The following is a 27132-nucleotide window of genomic DNA, read 5'->3' on the forward strand; positions in this document are numbered from 1 at the left end:
GGAACTGCATTTGAGTTACTTGGTCCAATTGCAGAAGCCCCAAGGCGGTGACAGTTGTGGTTTTCCTGGTGAGTGGGGTTAGATTGGAATTGTTAACAAGCGCCAGAAAGGTTTCCCTCGTACCATGGCTCTTGTGAAAAGCTGCTTCTGCCCAGACGTCTGTGGGCTGCTGGGCTGCGTGTGAAAGGGGAGGAAGGTGCTGTAATTGTTAAGCAATTTTGGTTAACTGAAATGGGAAGTGTTGCTTGCATCATTGACCAGGAGATTATCAGCTTTTATGGCCACAAGTAATTGAATGTCCAAGCTAGGATGCTGGGGGCACGTTGCTACGATTTACAGTTTATTGAGCAAAGCAGAAGCAAGCGAGCAGAATTTAGCAATAACTTGACTTAAGAGCCTAATTGTTTAACTCCTTTCTTTCTTCCAATCTAACGATGCAAACACAGATCCTATCAGTTTGGTTGTTTAGTAGGAAATAATATCATGCTTTCTTTCCCTGCCTCCAAGCTAGTAGGTAAATATCTTTGTACTAAGAAAACAGAGGAACAGAAAGGAAACAGAGATCAGTATTAAGCATATTATAAACTGTGTTACCTTGAAAATGTATTCTTTAGTAAAACAAGCCAGTCAGAGCAAAGATGAGGTTAGATAAGCTCTTTGCGTGACACACAGTGCTGCAAAGTGTTGACAACCAGAACAGAGGAAACGAGTGAAAACAGGATCTTTGAAGACCACTTAATGTGCCCACCATGTGCTGACGTCTCTGGAAGGGCAGGTGCTAAACTCAGCTCAGCTTTTCATTGTGGCTGTGCCAGGGAGCCGGGTGAGACCTGCTCCCCATCTTGCAGGTAACCATCCCATAGCATCTCTTCTGGAAACGATCAGGCTTTATCCTAAAGCTATTTACAGTGCTCACTGTCATTGAGTCTACTGCATCAGAATCTTACTCAAATCAGTGTCTAAAAACTGTTGCTAATATCCAGGCTAACACTACTTTCAGACAGTTTTTACCTATTTACCCTTGTGCTTTGCCCTATGACTTCATTCTACCTCGATAAGCCAGTTTCCATAAAAGCTTCATTTCCATGAAGTCCCTTCTGTACCAGATTGAATTTGTTATTAATTTTATATTAAAAAAAAATAATCAGTGTGATGTTATGAGTTGTTACGTGACTCTAGTAAAAATATACTGACCAAAATATGCAGGAATACATTTTCTGACAGCTGTATCTTATTCTTGGCTCCTCCTCATCCTGTGCTCAGCCAAAACTCCTGCTACCCCTCCTTTGTCACTTTCAACAGAGGAGCTTTTAGAGTGCCTTCTTAACCATATGCTCTTCCACATCACACTATGAAATTACCTCCCTCCCCTTTTTAAAAAAAAATCTTCAGACCTTAGCCAGGGTGTTCTTGTGTAACCTTCTGATACTATTGCTTCTGTAAATTTATTGTAGGCCTAATTCTCCCGCTACCATCACTACTGCAAATATAAACAAGATAGGTGCACCAACCTCACTATGAGGAATTCACCTATACAATTTCCACTCTGACAGCTTTTCTTTGTTTCCCTTGTCTCAGTCTGAGTTATTACCTTGTTTTCCCAACTGTATCCATACTTTACTGATTTACAGGTAGGCCAGATCTGCCACATTTCTCCTGGCTGTAAAATCAGATATCAAAAATATATGCCTCTAAGAAATAGATTCTCATGATTAAGAGAAAGTTTTTTGTTTTGGAAATAAAGCACAGAGCACATGCATGGCAAGTCTCAAGTAAGCGATTTTAGAAAAGCACAGCAACTTCCTGCTAACTCCAAGGAGTCTGGGCTTCAGGCAATCATTTCAACCATTTCACTGTTAAAAAGGCAAAATAGGAAATGCAAGCAATAGATACAAATGTGCTAAGCTTCCTGGAAAAGCCAAATACAGGAAAATGTTTAAAGCTATTTCTATCTTGTTAAAGAAGACACGTATGAAAGTATCAAAGCCCCATTATGATAGCATCAGGCTCAAATAAGCTGAGCTTGCTGAAGATAAACTCAAAGGCAAACCAGAAGGCACATGCATAATTTAAATGCCTTTGATGGCACTCAGCATCCAGCACAAGCTAATGCTACTGCAGAGCTTGTTTCCTGCTCTGCGCTTACCACAAACAAGCAGGGAGCCCCTCTGAGACAAACAGAGATGGCTTTCCTGAGGCCAAGCTGGAACGTGCTTTAGTATGTTAAGAGCCCTAAAGTATTTGGAAATGCTCTGAAGTTCTTCATTCTGGGGAGAAGATGGTGGCTGGCCTGACGCCAAGAGGCACTACAGAAACTTCTCAAGGTAAAAGGACAAATTCACAGGTTTGCGCACACATATCCAAGCTGTACACTGCTGAGAAGAGCTGGATGGAGATCATTTGAGGGACTGTACACAGCACAGCTTGTATACACAAAGTAAATAAAAGCCAAATTGAGTTGTGCAGTGGCTGGCTCTTCAGGCCATCCAAACTCAGTCACCAGTCCCAGTGCTATTTGACATCATCTGCAGCTGGTTTTGTTCTGAGCTGACAAACAGCACACTCGTATGAGTTGCTGTTGGCTTTCTGATATCGCTGCCTTTCGTTGCTGAGCATCTTATTCTGTGGTCCTTACAGACATTCAACAATTAATTTGCATCTTCACCTGAGCTGTTGTTTTGTATTTGCAAGATGCTTCCCGAGAACAGTTCCACGTGCCTGTGGTAAGGAAAGAAGTGCACAGCACCGTGCTTACAGCTGGGCAGGTCAGGGAAGGAGGAGCTTCTTCCCAGGTACCTAAGATGAAGGAGCTGTGTTTCAAGAAATGACATCCTAAAAAATCTAGGGTAGTGCATGCAGTATCTTTTAAAATAAGCCTTTGTAAAGTCATTTCAAACTGGGTTTTACACTGCCAATCTTCTAAACCATACAGTAATTGCCGTTCATCTGTATATTATTACCAGCAGCATAGGAAGAGGACCATCCTAAAAGCAACAAATCCAAGGTCCAGTAATTTTTTTTCACTTGTGACAGCTCATTGTCCAGACAGGAAGGTAACAGATATTACACATCTGTGAACTGCAATGCTAGAATGGTTTTGCAAGTTCTTGCTGTTAATAAAATCATTGGAGCAGGAAGACATGAACAAAGATAATAATCACAACGTATGGCACTATTAACTGCTGAGCTTTTTATTGGAGTGCTTCAGCGCTTTTTACAGTAATAATGCCATAGGATCTGTGCCTGCCTACACCTCTGATACAGTAAGCTCCATTTCTTCTCCTCAAGAGAAGATGCTTTTCAGCATTGAAACTCCTTTGATTCAAAAACACACAAAAGACACCCACGCACATTCAGCTGGCATCGTGTGCTAGCTGCTGAGACACAGCCACCACTGTGAAGCAGGCAGTAGCACGGCTCTTCAGGCAACTGTAAGACATATGGAAACCCCAGGAGGTCACGGGAGGTGGAACAAGAAGTGTTATTTGAGTGTGTTTTCCTTTTATACAATAATAGTAAAATGCTATTTCTTCATTTGAGAGAGAAACTGTTCTACATATTCCTTATAAAAAGCCTGAAAGGAGGAAGGCAGAAGCCTACCTGCAATGTATTTAGGTTCAAGGTCTGTTCTGTTGCACTGCATATAACTATGCACTTGGCAAAGGATTCCTCCTAAAGCACCAGTCAGAAATCCAGGCAAAGGCTTGACACTCCTGTATAGAGCCAAAATTATCCTTGCCCCAGCACTGGCACTGAGACAGAAGAGAGGCAGTGTGTGACACCTCCTTAAGGTCACTGGAGACACAGGTGACCTCTGTCACAAAACGCGCCAGCCTTCAAAGCAGCTCTCACGAAGCAGGCCTGCTGTTTGTTTTCTTTTTTTTTCTTTTTTTCTTTTTTTCCCAGAGGACAGAAAAGCCAGGGTGCAGTTTTGCCTCAAACCCATGAGCACATCCTGGCTGACATGGAGGCAACACAAGGACCTGGACAGGACTGCTGCCCTCCATCCCCTGCCAGCAGCAGCACCTGAAGAGCTTTCACCAGGAGTGGCAACGGGATTAGAATGAACGCTGATTTGAATAAAAACATACTACAAAAATGTTGAGATAGAAGATGTCATAGTCAACATTATTCAGGAGATAAAAATTAACTCTAATGTTCATTGAATACATGTACAAAAAATGCATACACCAAATAAATCATTAACAGTGCTGGAAGTAGAAGAAATGAAAGCTTTCCCTACCAAATGATCAATGTTTTACAGACACTTCAAAAAACCTTTGCTACATATCAGATCCCACGACAGAGTTATTTTTTTTCCTAATACCCAGCCTACACCTCCCTGGGCACAACTCAGAGCCATTTCCTCTTGTCCTCCGCTTGTTGCTTGGGAGAAGAGGCCAAGCAGAGATGATCCCAAGTTAAATGGGTTTTGATAGGAGATATCGGAAGCACTAGGAAAGGAGAAAGTCTGTGCTGCCACTGTAGGGGTAGTGACTGCCTTCTCTCTGGGATATCTGGACATTGCTATGCTTTGTTTCCTCTCTACAATCTGTATTGCACTGGGATTTCAAGGGGAAAAAATAGGGACGCTTTCAGAAAAGATGGGAGATGGGTAGCATCAGAAAAGATCTGTGCTACCAATATTGAAATTTAGGTGGAGGATTGAAAAAAAGCATTGAATTATATATATGTTTTAAATTGTGATAAATTAAAAATCCCCTGAGCTGGTAAAGCCCAGCTGGAGAGACAGACAGGTGTCAGCAATGACACGACCCATGCCAGGTGCGGGGTCAAAACTAACTTGTCTAGAAGTCCTTTCTCCACTGAGGCATCCACACAGCAAGGAGCTGACTCCCCAAAACATTTTACAACAGAAAGCTAGGTCCCAAGATTGCATCCCAACACATTAAAACAACAACACTAAAACAAAAATAAAGAGAGATTCTGAAGGAAAGCTAAAAAATGAAGTTGTTACCTGCAATTTACCTGCTGCAGACCTTGGGATAAGAACCTGTTAACTGAGAAAAGCCAAGTTAGCTCCCGTGCTTTCAGATCTTAGCCAAATAGTTTCTTATCTCTCTTATCACTGAAGGAATGAAGAAACTATGAAACAAAATGTAAAACAACAACAAAAAAAGTCAAATATTTGCATGCATTGGGTTCTCTTATCTGACTAAGCATCACAGATGGGCAGACTCAAGACCATTTTTCTCTTTTTTCCTCTCTGCAACAGCGAGATTCACAGAGAGACTTAAGGAAATAAGCTTGAAGGCCTAGAAATATTTGTTCTCCCAGGAAAACTGCATCCTCATGCTTTTCCTAATCTTGTTAGGGTGAGGACACGAATGCTGCCTGCTGGAATACATTTCCACTCTAACGAGAAGCAAAGGACAGTTATCCAGCACTCAGCTGTCTGGAGAGAGGCTGAGCGTCTTTAGCAGCAGAACGTCTGAGCTCAGAGAGCTGCAGTGCCTGAGGAAATCCTGTATCAGCTGGTGTCAGCTCCTGAGGAGCACCTAACGAGGTGCATCAGTGCAGAAAGTGACAGCCAGGGGAACGCTGCAGACCTGCTGCCAGGCTTTGTGACACTGGCCAGGTCGCGTTAAAGACCTGCCAGCCTCTGCCTGTGACTGCCGTCCTGCACGCACCGGTAAGCGTCACCCCTCGGTAACAGCTACCGAGGGAGGAGCAGCTTTCAAAACAGCTTTGAGAAAGAACAGGAATTAAAAAATGATTTAGAAGGATAACCAGCTAAAATTTTTGAAATAAGTAATTTACAAGGCAAAGTGCTGAAAAACTCAAATCTCATTCAAGTCAAGGAGACTTCTTAACTTTACAGAATGGGATCACTTTACAGAATGGGATCTTGGTTGCCAAAAGATTTTCTTTACCTAATAATTCATCTCCTTGCTACAGACTTATTGTACCTGGAACATACTGCAAGCTTGAGAGTATCACTGCCTTAGGAAATAGATAATTTGTTTGTGAATTAAGACAGAGAAATGGTTGCTTTCCACCATCTGTTCAGGACAGCATGCAAACCCACTTCTCTTGTACCTTCATCGTCTACACTTCAGTGGCAGCATTCTCCTCTGTGAGAAAGCCCTCAACAGTTTGCCAGTGACTAATTTGGCTCCTTCCTCACATATATTACACCCTCATCCAAACGAGGCCAAGAAGATGAGCCCTTTCCCCCTGCAAGACTTTAAAATGCAATCAGCAGTGAATGGTGCATCTGAAATAGGCCTGGGCAGACCCAGGCAGGTTCCAGAAGCAGAAACACTTGCTGCAAGCAACATTCACTCCAGGCGTAAGGTGATGGCAGGACAAGCCAAGAAACAATTTGGCTTAATTAATTTACATCTAATGGCCATAAAACCGAGACACCATACCCCATAACAGCTCTGTCTCAAGTATCATCTTTTCTCCTGGCACTGTGGTAAACTTCCCTACTCTGGGAAGGAGCCGATTCCTCTGAGGCTGCATCAAGAGCAGCTCCTGCCACCAGAATGGCATTATCCAGTCACACCCACATCCCATGTGAGGGTGGAAGGGGAGTTTTCTGGGGGGAAAAGGACATACGATCTCAGCTGCTTCACTTCCGTAATTCTGGGAAAAAATACATAGGCTAGGGAAAATCATCAAACTACATGGAACCTAAGAACATGACCTGGATGGTACAAGACTGAAATTTTGAACCACTGCAAGCTTACACACAAGCGAGAACACTGTTTTAAGTCCAATTCCCCTTTTGGTTCTCTGTGTAAAGCAGAGCTGATGAAGGCTGTTTCTTCACAGCAAGTGCAGAAGGAATATTGGTAATTGTGTATGCAATTGGGAGCACTGTCTGAAGAAAGAAGAAACTGAGCTGCTGGCAGGTGTTAAGTGAAGTTTGCATTCTCCCTGCCTATGCCAGCTTGAAACATCCCTACATGCTGCTTGACCCGTCTGTTCTCAAATTCCACGAGTCGATCTGCCAACAGCTCTTTGTCCTGTGAATTTGCAACACTCCTTTGAACCTTTGGCAACAGCAAGCCAGAGTTTGGAAACCATTGTCTAAAATTACAGATAAGCACGGCTCAGAAAAAGAATAAAAGAAAAGAAAAAAAGATTACCTGATGCATGCATATTTTAAAAATCCTTTCTTCAATTTCCTGTTAAGCAGGTGCCTTGTAAAACAAACAAAATATCCAACTGAAAATAAAATTACTGTCTAGGTAACTTTGAAGGAGACTGAGTGATGGAAACAAGCCCAAGCCCTTGGCACACAGAGGGGCTGTTCTTGTGAATAACCTTACTACAGAGTGAAGTAAGAAAAGTAGAAAGGGGATGAACGTGTCAGTTCTGGCAGGGTGGAGAGGCTCAGAAATAAGCTCCCAAGGCCCAGCCTAAAGCTCAGGATGAAAAGAATCAAACAGAATACTGAAATCCCCTCTCTGCCACCTCTACAGAACGTAGACAGACAGCACGTTAGGCAGCCAGTCAGAGCTGGGCTGGTGAAGTTGCGTATGGCCAATAATAGGGCTGACAAAGATAATTCTTTGGAAATGAAAAAGCTGAAGGCCTGAATTTATTCCGGCAACGAGTCTAACTTATTTTATGCATGACCGCTAATATGAGTTTGAAGAACTAAAATTAAACTTTGCTACTTTTAGAAAACCGATAGCACTTAACTCGCTGTGCATCCTGAGCAACACAAACACACTTAAGTGCCTGTTGGGCTTGGCAGAACAAGCATCCTTCTGAGCTGCAGAAAAAGAAGAAAAAAAGAATGAAGTTAAAAGTGGATTTATTTTGGACCATATGTTAAGTATTTAAAAAATAATTGAAAACTCACAAGCTTTCTTGTGGCACAGCAACTTTCACTACTTTCTACATCGCTGACCACATTTGGTTCTTCCAAGGGCTGCACTGGGTGCAAAGTTAAGAGATATGCCAGGAAATAAGAACTACTTCACACCACAACGTTGCCATTAGTTGTTAACATCTAGTTCTATTTTTGCTTTCCAGCATCACTTGCTGTACACTCACCCACAGAGACATAGTTTATTCAGCTCTTGTCCTGCAGCTCATTCTCCAGCAGCTGCAAGTGAACTATTTCTGCATGTATTTGAATGCTGCCCTGCTTCATCTGGGCCTACCGTGAGATTTGAGAGGAGTCAGCCTTGAACAAAGAACCACAAAGAATTCGGTTCTCACTGTTGACAAGACTTTTTATTACAAAGAATAACAAAGTGCTTTCCATAGGATTCATTTAGTACAGAGCTTGTAAGAAACGTGAGTTTTGCTTTTTAGATGACAGTTGCAATGGGATGATTTCTCAGTGCAAACAGGGTCCTCCAAGATTCTCCTTCGCGCAGTTTCTTCTCTGTACACAGTAATTCAGACATTTATGCATTTGACAGGTGTGAAACAGTACCAAAGAGTCCATCCTTTAAGAAACAGAGGTCATATAAAAAGCTTTTCATACGTTACATTGACCAACAGAAATATCATTGGTGGTTTAATGTAGATTTAGGGGACAAAATTCCTTCATACAGTCCCTACCCAGGTACTTTCAGTTCCGATAATCATATATACCAATATAAACAGACAAAAGTGACTTTTTTTTTTTTTTTTTTTAAATGAACTTTCTGCTTTTTAGCTAGGGACATTCTTGGAATGCCTGGTGCTCCCACTGCCAACAACTACATTTGGATGGAAGGGAGAACACAATGCAAGGACTGTTCACCCATTTCCTCCTCACTTTTGGCACAGGTTTACAATCAGATTTCTTATAATCCATATAAGCATCACTTCACTGCATTCCATTTTCCACTCTTTGGGTCTGACTGTATCTCAGTCCCCTTTATTCCTTGTGCCTCTTTCCCTGCAACTGGCAGGGAGATAGTACAGCAATAGCTTTAAAAATAATAATAGTAAAAAAGACTATGCAAATTCTTATATACAATGGAATGTATGAAACCAAAAAGGCAGACAATGGAAGGTGAGGGGCACCTTCCATGCAAGGCTTGTTTTCTTCATTTTCAGTCACCCTAATTCCATTAAGAGAACTATTCTTCTGGGTTTTAAAAAGTTTAAGAACTTCTATGAAAGACGTTATTACCCACAAGAGAAACAATGTCAAGTATTCACTGTACACAACCTTAGTCCAAAAGCTACGTTTCCGTACATCACAGGTATAGAGACACAAAAAGAATAACTGAAATGACTCCATGAGCAAAACAGCCAGTGATGAACATAATAGAAGGTCACATGCATATTAACAATTTCCTCAGCTCAACACTCACACCCTTGGTTCATTGCTCCCCATTCCTTACAGACAGAGCAAAGTCAACGCTTCAAGAAAATACCACATGCTGTGTCACAGTACGGTGTCTTCACACAAGTGCTACTGCAACGAGGGTATCACATCGACACTTTCCCACAAGACAAAAGGAATTGGATGAGCTTCTCTGAACAGTAATTTGATTACGGGAAGAAAGGAAGGATTTTATTTTAAATGACAAGATGCTTTTGTAGAATAGCCCTTATACAGGAGAAGAATACACATAAAACCACCGTTACAGCTATACAAATATGCAAAGGTATAAACAGATGTTCTGCTTTCTAAAGGATTTTAAACAAAAAACAGAGTTTACCCATAGGCACTTGAGTACAGAGCTTCCTGCAGCTGAGTTCAGCGTGTACTTGCTGACTTGCTGTTTGCTTTTGGACTTGCAGCTGCAAATAACAACCCCCTGCATCTAGGATCACCTTCTGTTGTCAAACACTTCCCTGCCATCAGCGTGACTGTTTAACCAGGTGCCATCCAAGCACGCCCCAGGCCTTTTCCCACAGCCATGCAGTCACACCAGTCTGCCAGAGCCTCCCGATCCACAGTCAAGGTCATCAGATCCGGACTGGAGACACAACTCCTCCCAACACAGCTACTCATTAGAACAGCCAAAACGTTTCTACAGGTGGCATTCAGGCATGTAAAGACTTCAAAGAAGCCAAGTGCCTTGAAGTTCAGAGCACTAAATAGCAGTTAGTACACCAACAGGAAAGTCTGTAAGGACTGGGGCCAAAGGCCCTGGAAGTTGGGCCCAGCAACCAAAATGATCCATGCTGGCATAAAATCTGCCTTGTGAATCCTGCTGCAGGGCTGGGACCATAAGGGAGCTACCCTTAACTTCAAAAGGTCTTTGGAAAAGACTCAGCATTTTCAACTAAAAACTATCTGTTGTTGATCACTGCTAATATAAAAATGTTTAGGGAAAAAAATCAAAACAAAAGACTGCAAAAGCTTAAGTAGTTTTTCTGTAAATTTCACAGCTGATATTATATCACTAACTGTATAATTTCATTCTGAAGTCAACTTTGTAATTAAGTTAAAAAGCAATGTACAACAACTAAAAGCAATGTACAACACATGTTAAACTTGTAGCCTATTTAGTAACAATTCTGTCTCATTTTACTATTTTCCTTTAAATGAGCACATTCAACTCACTCTGAAATACTCAATACATCCTTGGCGTGGCTCCTAGGGAGCCAGGGAGAATTTTGCACCTACTTTTGAATATATTATATATATATGTATCCTATTCTCAGATTTGTCTTGGCCATGACACCCACCTAGAGATACGCATTTTACAGATATGCATTTTATTGCCTGTTTTGGAAATAAATCAAGACTGCTGAATAAAATGACCACTTGATTTCAACTACATTCTTGTCCTGCATGAGGAAACAAGCCTGATTTACTTATGCACACAAATCTTCTCGCTCGTGTTGGGAGCACAGTGCAGCAGATGAGGGAAGTGTTAACAGCGCCTGTCGATTCCCTGGCTAGTTGTTCAGACACGTCGCGCAGGACCCCAGAGGAAGCAGACAATATTCTAGCATCGCTGTCTGGAATGGCAAATTCCCAACACTGCAGTTCTAACTACCTGCAAAGTCCATGAATTAGCCAAATATTTGTCTTCAGAAGGAGGTGTGAGGGGAAGAGCAAGATTAAAAAAAAAAAAAAAGGGCAGCAGGAGCTGAGCACATTTCCAAAACCGAGGCAGAGCTGCATTAGACCATTTGGCTAAATGGGATTATGATTCCTCCCTAGCCCTAAACAACAGCTGAAGTCTCGTGTGAAGTCATCAGCATTAGTATAAAAGCATTTTTCTGGCACAGCTTGCTTCCTGGAGGAAAACTTGGTATAAACTGTACTGAAGCAGAGGTGCTTTCATGTCAGGAAGCTGTGTCCATCTTCTGAGCGTCTGTCATTGGAGGTTTCTTAGCAAGCCTCCCTCGTGTATACCTACTTTTTCAGCAACAAACTAGCAAATTATGCAGATTCAGAGAACAAACAGCACACAGCCCCCCGGCAATGAAGCAGGACACTCACATCCAGTGCCCTCTTCAAACCAGACAGGAAGTTTTCACTATGCAAAACAAGAACATTGCAGGGTGGGGGATAAAAGCCAGTCCCGGGACTTAGGCCCCAAGGGTGTAGAAAAGGGTACATTACTCTGGACACCATTATATGAAGAACGGCTCATTTTTTTGCCCTTCAAAGCTGTAGTAGAACCACTGACGTTGCTTTGAATTGATAATTTTAGTTCCCCTCATCCCAAACCTCAGAAGTTTGGCAAAATACAATTCAAAGCTTTGCAACTTTTGATGTGCCACCCATTTACTTAAACAAACAAATCCACCGAGATAGTGACAGTGTTTAAATACAAAATCCAACAGGCATCTGTAAAACCTTACTGTTGTACATAAATAATGACAAGGCACAGAACAGCAACTAGTCCAAGAGCTTGTAAGCCAACGAACCAGAGCATGACCCAGAAGAATATAATAATGACGGGTTCTACTATCCGTTCTCCAAAATACATCCTTGTGAAGCCTATTCTGATAAGGCTTTTGTTTAGTTCGCCGAAGAGAGTCCCCATCTTTTTATAATCATCTATTACGGGTTCTGCAGTGTGGTTTCTTTGTTCTTGTTGGACCTGCGGATAGAAGACAATTAAGGAATATGTTGTACAATCAGTTCACATTACGATGATTCATGTGAGCAAGGCTCGGCAGTTTATATTTAATGCATAAACATAGGATATACACACTGTAATTTACTCCTCAGATCGAGCAGCTGAAAAGGCTTTGCAGCTTGTGACTTGGGTACAGTGTGAAGGATGAGACTGCCTGGTCTGAACTCAGGACATGTAAAATAGTGCATAAAAAATAGTGCAAGGTGGGCAAAGGAAGACAGACCAAAGTGGTGGTACCAGGAAACACAGCAGGGGGAGAGAAAGCTCTGCAGCATTCCCAAAACGAAAAGTGATGGGGCAAATTCACAGCACGGCAGAAGAACATCTTTAGATGAAGATAGCATGGTTCACGGCAAAAACCATGCGTCAAAGGCACTGTTTCAACATGTGTATTGTAACTAGATTAGAGAGCTTGAAATCCCCTCTGTAATTCCCCAGCGTCCAGAGATGCTTTGCACAAAACCTTACCGCCTTGTGTTTGGGTATGACGGGGTGAGCACACTTTCGAGATGATGAACATGAGTTTGCTAATCCTTCCATTAGGCAGCAATGAAAACACAAACAACAGCTACTCATCAATATTTCAGTCAGCTGATCAATAGGTCCAACAAATTGCCTGTAAACCCTACGTGCAATTAGTCCACTCCTGGATTCAAAGCACATGTGCATCTTCAGTTACGTCTCCAAGGATGAAAGCCACTCTGCGTCCCTGGTTACACGGCACAGTCTCGGTAAGAAACAGAAACCCTACCCCACAGCAGCACTGGGCTCTCTGTTAGACAGCAAGACAAAGTGAATTCCCATTCCTGCAGCAAACCAACCAGTGCCTGTTTTTTCTAAGCCAAACTTCAGGCCACAATGTGTAACCCTCTGACTAATTGAAGGTTGGGCAAACCACCACAGCTGCTACTGGGGAAACAAACAAACAAACAAACAAAAAACAAAACAGAAGCCTGCAGTCCCTCAGCTGTGTGTGCTTGGGTAGTTTCTTATTTGCATATTCATAAAGATTTTGGTTTAAGCTTTGGCACTGAATCCCAGAAAGGGAGGGGTGCAGGAAGCCTGAACAGTAAGGAGTGTTGTATTCCATTTCTGTGTGTTTCTGCAGAAGAGTCTAACCCTGGAGAATCGCAGTGCTTGATGTTACACACCGACAGCCGCCCACCTTTCCTCTTTTCAGCCTGCTTCTCAAGCACAGGTCATTTTTTCCCCACCTCAGGGGATATGAAACCTCCATTTTTCAGCATTTTGCCCTTAATAGTGCTAATAATTCAAGCAGCTATTAATTTCTCTTTAATTCCAGTGTTTCAACATCAGTCTCTCCAGGAAAGGTAGAGCCTCTTTGGTAAGTAAGCCCAGGCTTGCAGGAGCAGGCTCTGAATGGCAGGGTGTTTGCTGCCCTAGGAATGAGGCATTTTCACAGCAGCTCTCATTCCTCTCCTCGAGGAGCGCAGGGAGACAGAGTAGAAACGCTGCACTATTAGCCTAAGTGGTGAATTGATCACAACAATTAGGGAAAAGAGAAGGGATGTGTTGGGAAGGAAACATCCATCCTCTGGGACGGTGAAGGAGAGCAGCAAACAGCTCTCGTCAAGTGGTACGGAGACCACGCCTGGCAGAAACATCTCATGCACGCAGAGAAACCACTACATGTGCCTGAGAAGTAGCTTAGGCGTCAAGCTAGCAGCCACTGCAACCAGGAGAGGAAAACCAAATTAATAAGCAAATCCCTTCTGTGGCTCTGGATTACTGACAGCACTCCTCACCGTGCTGGAAGCCTCGCCCAGAGTGAGTGGGGGGAGCTCCAGCTCCGCTTCACCTGGACAACCTTTCCTTCTCAAACCAGGGAGGATTCGTGAATCCCTAGAGCAATTACACGAAGCATGCTTCTAGGCAAGGAGACTGGAAAGGACGTGCTGAGGTACAGAACAAGTGTCAAGACATTTTTCCAAATATTTTACATAGCTTACAAAAACTTTCAGGAAGATCATGGGAATTTGCAAAATTTCAAAGCCTACTACAGCTGATCCATGCTGAGTATGTCTTGCTTCAGGCAACTCAGCAAAAAACAAGTGCAACTGAAAACAGATGATCCACTGTAAAACACAGATGGCATATTTTTCTTCGTTACTGCATATTCATTTTACATACTGGACACGTAGGTTTCTTCAGAGGTGGAACTAAAAGACAACCATCCGGGCAAGCATCAGGAATGTTACAATACTTCACGATAAAGCATTAGAAAAGCTTTCAACACTGCAGCTAGTTCTTCTCTTGGTAATTTTCAGTGTGACAGCAAAAGAGGGAATTTCTTTACCTGCAACAGCTACAGGGAAAGCAAGCACTCAAGGCTTTACAGTAGCTCTTCCCCTGGTAGCTAACAAGTGGGGGCACCGCCAGACTTTATTGCCAAACTGCAGGAGGTAAGAGATCTACCTCCTCTTCAGTGACCTGCTTGCCTTTCCTCACTGCTTGAAATACAGGAGCAATGAAGAATTTCGGAGGGGCTGTGGGAACAGAAGCGCAACCAGGGATACAAATGGATGCACACCCCAAATACCTGCTAACAGAGAACAGCAGCACTGTCTTCCCAACGGCTCTCCCCTCCTCACTAAATACAAAGGATTATTCCTGAAGGATAAAACAGAATGGCACTCTACTGCTTGAATGGAGCTAAAAGCAAACTATTAGAAATGCCGATTGAATTTGTTTCCTAACCTAATGTTTCTTATCCAATTGCTGTAATGAATTACTGTTTACTGTAATTTAAAATAATTTTTATTATTTTTTTAAAATTAAATTAATTTTAAGCCTAAGTGATATTATTTTAGGCTTAATGGGACCATCAACCCCCTTAAGCAAATTACGTTAGTGTATTTCTTTATACAACGGTACAGCCGCTACATATGGCTTCATTGCCTCAGTTTCCTTGTCATTTTTTATTCCTTAAACACTTTCAAATGAATACTGTGATAATTCTGTTTTCTCCTTTTCAAATATTTAGTGCTTGGTTTCTATTTTGACTTGAAGTTATTTACAATTAAACAGAGTTCTCATGTGGAACGAAAGGGGAAGTGCTGGTCACGAGCCCACGGCACTATCTGCAACGCTCCGCTTTCTGTTGTCTCTTCAGATTTTTGGTGTTATAAAGTAAACCTCTGTGCTCAAAATGCGGTATTTTCAGCTGTAAAGCTGTTGTTGACTGCCTCTCACAATTTACTGGCAAAAAGGCAGGACCTGAAGATCCAAACCTGACAAACCGTACTACAGGAACGCTGTAACCAAATTTTACCCAGATGCTAAAGCCAAATGGCTCAGGGCTTTAGATGCTCTAAGGAGAACCTGTTGAACCCTTCCCTGAGGCAGGATGCCAGAAAAGGACCTTTTTATTTTTTTCAGAATAAAAGTCTCTGAAGAGCCCGCAGGGCAGATGCTGAGCATGAGCTCTGTCAGCCTCCAGCGCAGCGTGTGCTCCCAATTCCCTCAAGCACTGCTGAAGAACCCTCCCACATAACACGACGTTCTTCTGGCCTAGCTTTAAAACAGCAGAAAAGGTGAAGTCAGCTCAGCCTACCGAACCCAGTGAACATCTGGCGGTGGCTTTACCAGTCACGTTTGTCATCAGCATAACCCACAAAATTATATTATACGTCTGCTGACCACTACCTTAGCTGACGGCAGACTTCCATCACGTTCACTCAAATCCAAGCTGCTGGAGTTCAGGAAAGCCCACGGGAGGTCTGCATTTTCCAGATGACAAGCAGGGGCCGTTCGCTATCAGTCTGGCAGCAGCGCCTTTCCCGAGCTTACCTCATGCAGAGAAACACGAGGTCCTGTAAGAACGTAACCCTCACCAAGGAAACCACCTTTGAAAGGCATCACCTGCATTCACTAGGAGAGAAGGATCAATTCAGCACTGAACTTTTCACAATCCTTTAAGGCACCTCTTAAGTGTAACATGCTCACTCCAAGGTCTTTTTTCACTCAGTGCCTACCACTGATGACTTGCAGACTGTATGTCATTGCTTCTTGAGCCCTCAGAGGATGCAAGTCAGGAACAGGTCTGGAGGGGACATGCACCTGCCCAACATACCTGGTTTGTTTTGTGTGGGGGGCACACACGTGTAAAAAAATCCCGAATAACTGACTTGAGTCAAATAATTGGATGAAGCTGAGCAGCCTCTGTCCTGTAGCAGGATGGAGTGGATGAACGTAAGGAACGACTCTGAAGGTACAACATTCAGAACAAACCAAGTAACATCCTTCTTCCTATTTCTCACGATTAATGAACTGAAGAAGTCCGAAGAGCCTTCTGTTGCTCGGACACCTTGAAAAATTCCCACCTGCACTCGGCTAAGCAACACCACCAGGCTGAGTTCAACTCTATCAGCTCCTCGTTGTTTGCATCAGCTGCCCAAAAGAACATTACACAAATGTGAGCTCTACAACGGAAGGGAAAGAAGCCTAATGGACCGGGCACATAATTGCCCTCCACGTGCTGTGGATGTAAATGGTTGTGAAACAGCTTGTACAGTTTGGAAAAATGCTGTTGGGCTGGTGGGGAAGAAGAAAAAAAGGGGGAAGTAGGAAAAAGGTATCCATCGAGTTCACCTCAAACACAAAAGCAGCAGTGTCTCCAAACTGCTTCTAACAAGCCTCAGATCATAACCGGTCACATTTACTGTTATAAAAGAAAAAGAGATGGTGTGTTTAAGACAATTATTTCCATGTTAGATAGGAAAGAACCCCCTTCGGGATTTAGTAACAAATATGCTTAACAACATCTGAACGAAACACTAAAAATCTGTAATCAAGAAATTCGCTATCACATATACACCTGCACTTTTTTTAAACATAAAAAGTTTCTTCTGCAGTATTTAAGTTCTCACGATCTATTTTCCTCCACTCGTGCCTATTTTTACTGCAGGGAACAGGTGGTGTGTCTGACAGCTGACAGGCACTTCAGTGTCAAAAAAGTCACTAAGACATGGCTTTGGCAACAAGCGTACCTCCTGAAAAATACTCCTGTAGTTTTGAAAGGTAGACACTAAAGCACAGAAAAGGCATCTTCACAAAGTCATCTCCCTTCAGAGACTGCAAGTAAAACTGAAAAAACTTTGAGCTCAATCTTACGCAAAAATATGAGAAGAAAGCAAGCAGATGACAGAGGCTATACCAGAACAAACCACAAGCTCCCTTTCCCTCCAAAATAAGAGGCCAGCTTCTGTGCAGTGCAACCATGGCACACAGCTGCTGATATCTGATGGTTGCCAGCCACGTAAGTCGAGGAGGAATGAAATACCCATTTTTCCTTATATCCAGGCAGCTGGCTGCCCAGTGTACTGCCATGGACAGACTTTCTGAAAGTGAGATTTGCCCAAGAATGGCAAATAACTTTACTGGAAAGTTTCTTTTTTTCCTTCCTTCCTCTTCTATTGTAGCGGGAAGAAAACTGCATCCCTGCGTGATATTCACTCGCACGTAACTAATGCTTAGCGTGTGACCTTGTAACTAAGTGGTAGAAACATCTTGACACTCAGCCAGCAGACTATTAAGAAAACACACTTCATTTAAACTGTCTGGAGAACATCAGCCCAGGCTCATTTCTCCAGGTTAACTTTAACCTGATATGTAAATATTAAAATATTAATAGATTAGAAAATGAGGGGGGAAAAAAAGTCATAGATCACTTCCAAATGAAAAACAAGGCAATGGAAAAACTGGGAAAGTTCAATTTGGAAAAAGTGGAAAAGTTCAATTTGTTCCTAGAGTGGAGGGAGGGGGGAACGCAACAAACGTAGAGGAAATCTCAATACTAGAACTACTTTACAACAGCTATCAATAACGCTACCATCCTGTAACAGGGAGTTTCAATGAAAACTTGCAGAATGAAGATTGGGTTAACGTTTGTTTCACAGCAAGAACCTAGACACCATTTACGAAATAGAAACAAGATGTTTCTATAGAAACAAGCAACAACATAAGAGAAGCAAGAGCGATGTATTAGCTCCCCTACTATTTCGGCAGCAAACATGAGAGTGGTGCGGCCAAACACGCGTACAGGAGGTCAGAGGAGAGGCTGCCTCCCCTGGCACGGGACGCTGCTGCCTGCCCGTGCCCTTCCCTCGGCTGCAGAAGGCACTACTCCTGCTGTCCCCATGACCCCATCCCAGCCGTGCCCTGATTTCTCTCAGGGACCAGACCAAAGGTCATTTCCAACCATCTTTGCCTTGCACCTAACAACAATGTCCACAGGATTTTGTTTTATCAAGGTTTCCCCGCTCAAAGCAGTCTGCTTGAGCCAGCAGAAGGGTTGCAGTCCGCCGTATGGTCAGCCTGGTATGAATCCTCTGGCTTGTGAAACGCAGCAATGGTTAGTATTTCCTCCTAGGGAGGAGACATTTCAGTTTGCTTCTTTCTCCAGAATACTTTTGTTTTTAACAAAGTAGGATCTTCATATTGTTAAAGCAGAGCATGCTATGCTACCTACTGCAGGTGCTACAAGTACATCTGAAAACTTGTTTTTTCTTAAAACACTACCGACGCTCAGAAAACCCAATAACGATTTTTAGAAAGCTATTACTTCGTTATGAACCTCTGCAATAGAATTAAGTCTCTAGGAGATCCAGAACAAATTTTGGAATAAGCCCTTCCTGCCAGGTATTGCTATTTTCCGTTTGGAAACAAATCCCAACAAGGGCAAGCAGGAAAAGCCTACAATTTTCAGCTTATCTTGACGTAGAATAAATCAGAAGTAAGTTTCTAGCCTTTGGCACCACAGTTGCCACGCATACAAGTTTACTTTAAAACATTCCTGTCCCCTGCTGACTTGTGACTGAAACTAATAGTTCCAGGCAATAGAGTATAGATCTGCGGTGCAGTCAGTGTGCTACAGGACAATGGAAAATTTCTGAGAGAGAGACCATGATGCTGTTGAAAGCACCCTCTAATTTTGTCTCAGCTGATTCTTTCCATCCTGGAGAAATACTAGTGGTACAGTATACTGGACTTCAGGACTTGAAAACCTTCAGCTAAGATATCTGTACATATTCAACATAATTCTCGATGGGCAACACCAATTTTTTTTATATAATAGTTCTTCTAAAGCTGAATCCATCTGTTAAAAGGTAAAATACTCCATTTACAGAGATAAAATACTGTTCAAAATAATAAAGCAACCCAAAAAGTCAGAAACACAGGTTAATAAAAGGGTGACTGTAAGCTGATTTACCTACGTGTGAATACACACATCGCATATTAGCTCCACATTTAGATACCATCTAGGAGGATGGTTTAGCTTAGCTGTCTGACAACACTTGGGATTCTGTTTATCTTAAACCAGCTCAAGGTGGAAATCTTAGCTTCAGTGAAGCAAACCTGGAATTTTGCCATTGCCTTCAACTTAAACAGATTACAGGAGGGTAAACCCATTACGGCCTAGACAGAACATTCTCAGTACAGGTTTATCTATGAGAAAAATATATGTGTATATATATATATTCATGGAACTTCTTTCTCCTGCAAAACAGTTTGATGACAGAAGACTACTGAAAACAAAACTGGTCTCCTGTGCCCTGCCTTTACCAGCATCAGTTACAGCTGACAGTTCGGAGTCATAGCAAGTCAGCCACCCTCATTCACCCTGCTTTTAAAGCACGGGAATTTACCTGCACTGAAAGCCAACTCAGGTTGGCCTCCCAGTCCCTATAAATGCCTCAGGCACTGTGACTGCTGCTAACGCCACCTCACGTCCTACCATAACGCGGGACTTTTGCCTCACCTTTTGTTATCACAAACCACTGTGTATTTCACCTTTCTACTCCCAATTCATGGCTTAACCTGATAACATTTACAATATTGTCACACCAGCAGTGTAATAAAAGAATGGCGGAAGAAAACAACCCTGGTTCCGCAGTGCCTCAAAGTTTAATCATTCTCATCTTTGCATGCAAACCTACAAAGAATATTAATCACATTATCATCTGGTTCAGCTTTTAATCTAATCGCTGAAGCAGGTAACTCTGCAGCCTATCGCAGTAATGAATTTCATAGGCCATGTACGACATTTAGGAACGCACCCTTTTAGTCTTTTAAAAATGTACCTCTCGCTAACTTCATTAGGCAGGTCCTTGCTGTCCTTACTGTAATAAGCTTCAATACAATATTATAACCAGAGGGTTTGGCATTTCATAAATAGATTTCCTAGAGACTATTCTCATTAAAAAAAAAAAAAGAGTATATATATAGTATTATTTCTGTCCTGCTAATCAGGAAGGTATTATTTTAGAATTATACCAGTAGGTAGAGTCTTACACAAAGTGAGTTCATTTGGGAGGAAATGGGGAAAAAATAAAATAACCCCTAGGTTACCAGACCCAGGTCATCACTTAAAAAAAACCCTCGTAAAAGGCCAAAGGATTTGCTCTCGTCTACTTACTTCAAGAGAACCTTCGCCTTTCTGCTTTTTCTGCTGTTCTTGAAGCCCAAGTTTGCAGCAGATCTTGCTACTGCTAACTCCAGATTCTCCTTCCCCATATACACGTAAAAACGAAATACTCATATTTACAAGTTATGATTACTTTTACTATTTTATAGTATATTCCCATGGTTATATATGTTTTCATATAGTTCATTATATATTTTTAAGTGAAGGCAATTGATGTTCCTAATTCCTAAATCAAGTTTATTATTTATCCCAGTGCTGGCACCCCAGTACGCAGAAAAAAAAAAGCAAAACCACCACACACTCTAACAACAGTGGCACATTTCCAGTAAATGGAAAGCATTTCCTCCCTTTACCTCACAGCCTATTTAAAATCTCTGCCTGGCTATCCAAATGCGATGCCTCGACTTTTGGGAAAGTTGGCCGTTCGAGCAGTACCTTCGCCAAGTTCATTTCAAAACACTTTTAGCAGCAGGGCAAGCGGTTCTCCAGCCTGGATGGCCTCCTGCTACACTGCTCCTGCAGCCGCACCAATGCGCCTGGAGACTCCCCTGCTTCATGAGGGGCCAAGGCCTGGAGTAGTGACAGCCGAGACCAACCTGATGGTGGCTTTGGTGACAGGAGACAGCACCAGAGCCGCGCGGCGTTTCTGACTCACCTCCCACTGCATCCCGCTCAAGGGCTGGCACTGCTGCACCTCTCGGCATCTCCTGCCCAGCCCCATGCCCAGGTGTCCTCCTGCTCTGCCCCTTTGCCAGGGGAAGGGACCAGGAAGGCGCACAGGCTTGTGCGAACGGCCACCGAGAAAAACCTCTCCTTGTGTCCACCAGAAGCGGAGTGCTTCTGGCCGTCAGTGCCACTAGACGCTTTCAAATGCTAAGCTATTTCTAGCTGTGAAAAGGCTCATTTCTGGTTCAGTGCAGACAGGGCTAGCCTATACAGGCTTCCAACAGAAGTAACTCCCAAATTAAAGGAATCTGTCTGAAAGTTAGTTCAGGATGTACTCCAGCAGCTCTGCTCGCCCCGGTGCAATTACCGGAGATAATGCATTTCTCTCCCTTGGCTATTCTCAAGGGGTTTAGAGCAGCTCGTTAAAATTAAGTATTAAAAATAGAAGTTAAAAAAGAAAACACAAACGTCAATAAAGGTGCATTAAGAACAGTGATTTCGAGCCGGGGGCCGAGCCCTGCTCTAGGGGGCGGCAGGGGCTCCAGGCACCGGGACGGCACCCCCGGAACGAGCCCAGCGGTGGTCCCGGGGCAGGGTGTGTGTGTCGGGGGGTGGCTGACTCTCGGGGGGTGGGTGTTGGGGGGGTGGGTGTCGGTCCTAGCCCCGCGCAGCCCCCCGCAGCCCCAGCCCCGCTACCACCGACCTGCTCCGCTGGGCACCGCCGGTGCCGGGCGGGCTCCGCCGCCTCCCGCTCGCACTCCCCGGGCGGCGGCAGCAGCTCGGCCGCCGAGCCCATGGCTCCTCGGGGCGGCGGTGGCCGAACAGCAGCAGCAGGAGGAGGAGGAGGAGGAGGCGGAGGACGGCGCTTCCTCCCGCAGCGCCGAGCGGAGCCGCCCGCTCCCGGCTCCTCCTCGCCGCGGGGCGGGGCCGGGGCCGGGCCTGGGCCTGGGCTCCGCACGGGCGGGAGCTGGGTGGCCGCGGTCCCAATCCCAGCCCCAGAACTAATCCTGGTCCCTGTCCCAGTCCCAGCCCCGGTCCTGGCCCCGTCCCGCCTGAGACAAGCGGGATTCCTGCCCCCCAGCCCGGCCCCGCTGGGTTTCCACAGGCAGTCAGCTGAGGTGCCAGCGCGACCTGCGATTATGTGGAAATCGGGCGTTCATCCGAATTTCGTATGGCTTTCCGGCCCTTGGGTGTGGAGCCCGCTGCTGCTTGTGAAGAATCCCACCTGCTTTTTGCTTTTCCTGCCGTTACTGCTGGCAACGAACAGTGGCAGCTGTGGTCAACCCAAAACCGCCACAGAGAACCGCTCGGCCTGTTGTGGTGTAGTCACACCTTCAGGCTGCTGCCTGTGTTTTGTACAGACACGGACCCGTGCGCACACCGAGCCAACTGCCAGCGCCCTGGGTTGGGCTGGTGGCCTCTGGCCACCACAGACCTCTGCAGGTTTGTGGATGGTGAAGTGTGCGTTTAGAAGAAGCTGAAGCCCAGCTGTTCTTTGCCACACAGCCTCTGATCCCTGCTGCCTCGCAGGGTCCGGCGAGCGGTGTGCCAGGAGTGCTCTAACTGCTGGCTGGCTTCGTGCTATGGGTCCCTCCGCACCTCTCCAAAGCCCTGCTGGCTTCATGTTGACCTCAGCAGAAGAAAATGCTCCCGTGGCTTCTGCAGCGAAGCAAAGCTAACCATATTTCACAAAAGCTATGCCGTTCCTGACCACAGCTGTTGGCCTTTGGCGGCCTCTTTGTGATGCTCAGCGGGTGGGTGCTCCCCATGCGCCTCTGGGGGCAGAGGCTCCAGTGCCCAGGGGAAGAACAGGGCCTTTGAAGCCCTCACGGGGATGCAGACACTGTTACAGCCTGTGCAACTTTAACAACCTCAAAGAAACCTGTTCACCTTCATGGTAACTACGCTTAGAAAAGGCAATGCCGCGAGCACGCTATGTTCTCTGGCTCTTACAAAGTTAACGGGTAGATTCCAGAAAATGCCTTACTCTGCACGTCAAACAGACAACATATCTCCTAAGGGAAAAAGAGAGATCCTCTTGAATGAGTCTTTGTCATTTGGGGCCAGTAAGGAGAGTCAGAACCTCACGACAGTCTGTAATTAATGGGGTTTCTGGAGAAATGGGTGCTTGCAGCAGGAGGAAGACTGAATGCTGTGGCTTTGCTCAGAGCTGGGACAGGCCGGTCACAGCGGCCTGTCTGAAACACCGCTCTGCACCACCAGATGTGGGAACCGCTGGAGCGAGTCAGACTAAAACTCCCTCTAGCCGGGTGTGTGCTCTCTAACTATCGAACAGTAGGTGCTTGGGCAAGAGCAGCAGACACTGCAGTGACACCTCAGGAGAGTTTTCTGCTGGCTTCCAGCGATAGGGGATTTGGGGCTGCCTGAGCCCAGGCACTGCGCTGGGAGCGAGGGCAGTATTTCAGTGGAGGGATCAAAGGCCGCCGAGAACCAGTTTTAGGCCTCTTAATACCAGACTGAAAAGCCATAGCTGTGTAATGCAGATGTGAGATACCTTGCTGCTTCAAACAGGTCAAACAGGTCTCCCATAGGATCCTACTGGACAAAATGTCCACCATACAGCTAAATAAAAACATCATACAATGGGTGAGCAATTGGCTAACGGGCAGGGCCCAAAGGGTTATGGTAAATGGGGCTGCGTCAGGCTGGCGGGCGGTCACTAGTGGGGTCCCTCAAGGCTCCATTTTAGGGCCGGTACTTTTCAATATTTTTATAAACGATCTGGATGTAGGAATAGAAGGTATTTTGAGCAAGTTTGCTGATGACACCAAACTTGGAGGAGTCTTGGACTCGAATGAGGGTGGAAAGGCCTTGCAGAGAGATCTGGATAGGTTGGAGAGCTGGGCGATCACCAACCGTATGAAGTTCAATAAGAGCAAGTGCTGGGTCCTGCACCTGGGACGGGGAAACCCTGGCTGCATGTACAGACTGGGCGATGAGACGCTGGAGAGCAGCCTAGAAGAGAGGGATCTGGGGGTCGTGGTAGACAGCAAGTTGAATATGGGCCAGCAGTGTGCCCTGGCAGCCAGGAGGGCCAACCGTGTCCTGGGGTGCATCAAGCACGGCATCGCTAGTAGGTCAAGGGAGGTGATTGTCCCGCTCTACTCTGCGCTGGTGCGGCCTCACCTCGAGTACTGTGTGCAGTTCTGGGCACCACAGTATAAAAAGGACATGAAACTGTTGGAGAGTGTCCAGAGGAGGGCTACGAAGATGGTGATAGGCCTGGAGGGGAAGACGTACGAAGAACGGCTGAGGTCACTGGGCCTGTTCAGCCTGGAGAAGAGGAGGCTGAGAGGAGACCTCATCACAGTCTACAACTTCCTCGTAAGGGGGTGTCGAGAGGCAGGAGACCTTTTCTCCATTAACACCAGTGACAGGACCCGCGGGAACGGGGTTAAGCTGAGGCAGGGGAAATTTAGGCTTGACATCAGGAGGGGGTTCTTCACAGAGAGGGCGGTTGCGCACTGGAACAGGCTTCCCAGGGAAGTTGTCACTGCACCGAGCCTGTCTGAATTTAAGAAGAGATTGGACTGTGCACTTAGTCACATGGTCTGAACTTTTGGGTAGACCTGTGCGGTGTCAAGAGTTGGACTTGATGATCCTTAAGGGTCCCTTCCAACTCAGGATATTCTATGATTCTATGATTCTAAAATTTGGCACAGATCTTATGCCAGAGCACATACTGTGTGTCGTCTGTCTCAGCTGGCATAAAGGTAGCACGAACACCTAAAGCCAGCCTCAGACTGGGCCTCGTACACTAGCTGATTCAACAGCTACACAACTCCTGTGTGCCTGCATCTGCTCCAGACCCAGCTGGGCCTTTGGGGTTATTTTTAACAGAAAATAACTCCCGGAAGGGGCCTCGGAAAGGACTGGGACAAGAACCAGGGGATGTGCTGAGCTCTGACCTGCCTGCAACCTGACATTTCTTACCAGCAACAACTCAGCTAGCTTCCCCTAATAAGTATGTGGTTAAGGACTCATGAAAGAAAAAGACTATTTTTTTCTCTTTATATGCATCTAACAGATCAAACTGACTTCAGTATGAGATTCACTCAGATAGCTGAGCGCACAGTTTAATCCTGAATCTTTCCATACTCCAGAGTTCATCTAAATACTAAAAGGCTTGGAAAAAACAGAGGTTCTTTAAACCTCTGGTAATGGAAACTTTTGTCCCAACTGCAAAGGGGTCAATGTGGTTTAGTACAGCATAATGGATTTACTGATGAATGAAACATTTCAAACTCTCTGATGGGTTTCATCTACTTTATATTCCAGATGTTAATATAAGTAAATTCTCTAAACTCTCAGACAATTTGTCCAGTATGACCATGCAGCTTACGGTGGTCATTGTAGCTCTTATACGGATTTTTGAAGTAAAGCTGTTAAAATCTGTAATTTCCCTAGATCCTTCTAGCAAATTAAGAAATACAAGAAATGCCTTTTCCCATACTGGCTACAAAGTGAACTGGGAGAAATTGTAATTCAAAACATGAAAATATATTAGAGTGTACTGAATAAAAATGAAATGAAACAATTAATTTGGTTCCTTTTTCTTCCACATGTAATGACAAAATGACATTGAAGTTCAGCCCCTATTAGCAATCCCTATTCTCCGATAGTTGATGTATATCATGCAATCTCATCTGAGGGCCAAAGCAAAACACATATGGGCTCATATATGGGGGCTCAGAAAGGGAAAAACAAAGCAGTAATGGAGATCTATTACAAAAGGTCACCTGGAGCATTCCCAGGTGCTGGAGGCTGGTTTTCTGCGGTATCTTTGCAAATGCATTCAGCAGTCTAATTTTTTTTTTTTATGTCCCAAGTGAATTCTGCCATTTCCCTTGAATATTATTTCACAGTATATATATATATATAAAATCTAACAAATGTCTTCTCTCTTGGTGTCAAATCTAAATTTTCCCTTTTTTATTTCATTCTGTTAACTTGGGTTCATTTAGCACCCTTGATGACGAGCCCGATTTTCTGCACAGTCTGCTTGCATGAACCGTACTTACCTCCACTAACCGTACTGATCTAAGCAAAATCAAGGCCCCATTGTGCATACCCACAGGGTTACTGGGTAACCCCGGTGCAACTTTAACCGTAACTAACTGACCTTAATTTTGCTTACTTCAGTCACGTTGTTCTTTCTCAATTTATAACCTTTCTTCTTGGCTACCATTTGAAAAGAGGGATTTGATTTTTTTCCTGCCGTGAACCTTTAAGCATTCACTACTCCGCTAAAGCTCAAAGCAGGCCAAACAGTGCTTTGAAAATGTATAGGCTGTCCAAACGTATAGCAGCGTATTTATTCATGTATATACCACAGGGCACTTGAAGCACGAGTCCAATTTTCTACTTGCTGCCACTCACAAAGCTTTTGTGCTTCCAGCAGTTCTCCCTCGTCACACAACCCTTTTCTTTTTGCAGCCCTTTTGCTGTGTTCAACAGCAATAAAATTGTTCTCTCAATTCATCTATAAGTTGAAATAAGCCCGATGGGTTGCTAATGCGATGCTTCATGTTTACAGCACAAACCCATTTGTATGCCACCCCACTTTCACGGGTCCCTCCCTGCCGCTCCCTTCCTTGTCCACCCTGGTGGCCCGCCACCCTTCCACACCTCTTCCTGCTGTGGAGCAGAGACTTCTCTGGGTGGAAATATATGGGCTGAGTGTTATACGGGGCTTGTGATCGTTCCTGGCCTAGTCCCACGAACAGTGCTGTTGAAACTAAACCGGGCTGGTGCTTTGAGTCACGGGCACAGAAGCAATGGCTCGAGACATTTGGCATGAGAGAGGGGAGAGGGAAGCTCTGGTGCTGAGCACTTCACAGCACGGATCTGTGATCTTGTCCCCAACCTTTAATTACGCTTCCCCTCGTCCACGGGCAATCGCTTTGTGTTTACATGAAACGTGGTTATGATTTTGAAGGCAGGCATGTTTAGGCTATGGGCACTTCCTAT

The 27132-nt window shown here is 44.5% G+C and overlaps 1 protein-coding gene across 3 annotated transcripts in view; it reads right to left on the reverse strand.

Moving 5' to 3' along the window:
- Window positions 1–8198: 8198 nt before the first annotated feature.
- Window positions 8199–27132, reverse strand: part of FAM241A (family with sequence similarity 241 member A) — a 273884-nt gene continuing 254950 nt past the window's right edge. Inside the window, exons 1-2 of one of the 3 annotated variants that reach the window (XM_035325017.1) lie at window positions 21845–22048; window positions 8199–11990 (exon numbers count right to left, since the gene is read on the reverse strand). In XM_035325017.1, the coding sequence (XP_035180908.1) occupies window positions 11745–11990; window positions 21845–21937 (339 nt within the window). In that variant the 5' untranslated portion in view covers window positions 21938–22048 and the 3' untranslated portion in view covers window positions 8199–11744. Of the gene's footprint in view, window positions 11991–12497; window positions 12771–21844; window positions 22049–27132 lie in introns of those variants that run through there. The other 2 variants (XM_035325016.1, XM_035325018.1) reach the window with 2 other exon arrangements.

Source organism: Oxyura jamaicensis, chromosome 4 (assembly GCF_011077185.1).
Source record: "Oxyura jamaicensis isolate SHBP4307 breed ruddy duck chromosome 4, BPBGC_Ojam_1.0, whole genome shotgun sequence".
Classification (NCBI taxonomy): Eukaryota; Metazoa; Chordata; class Aves; order Anseriformes; family Anatidae; genus Oxyura; species Oxyura jamaicensis.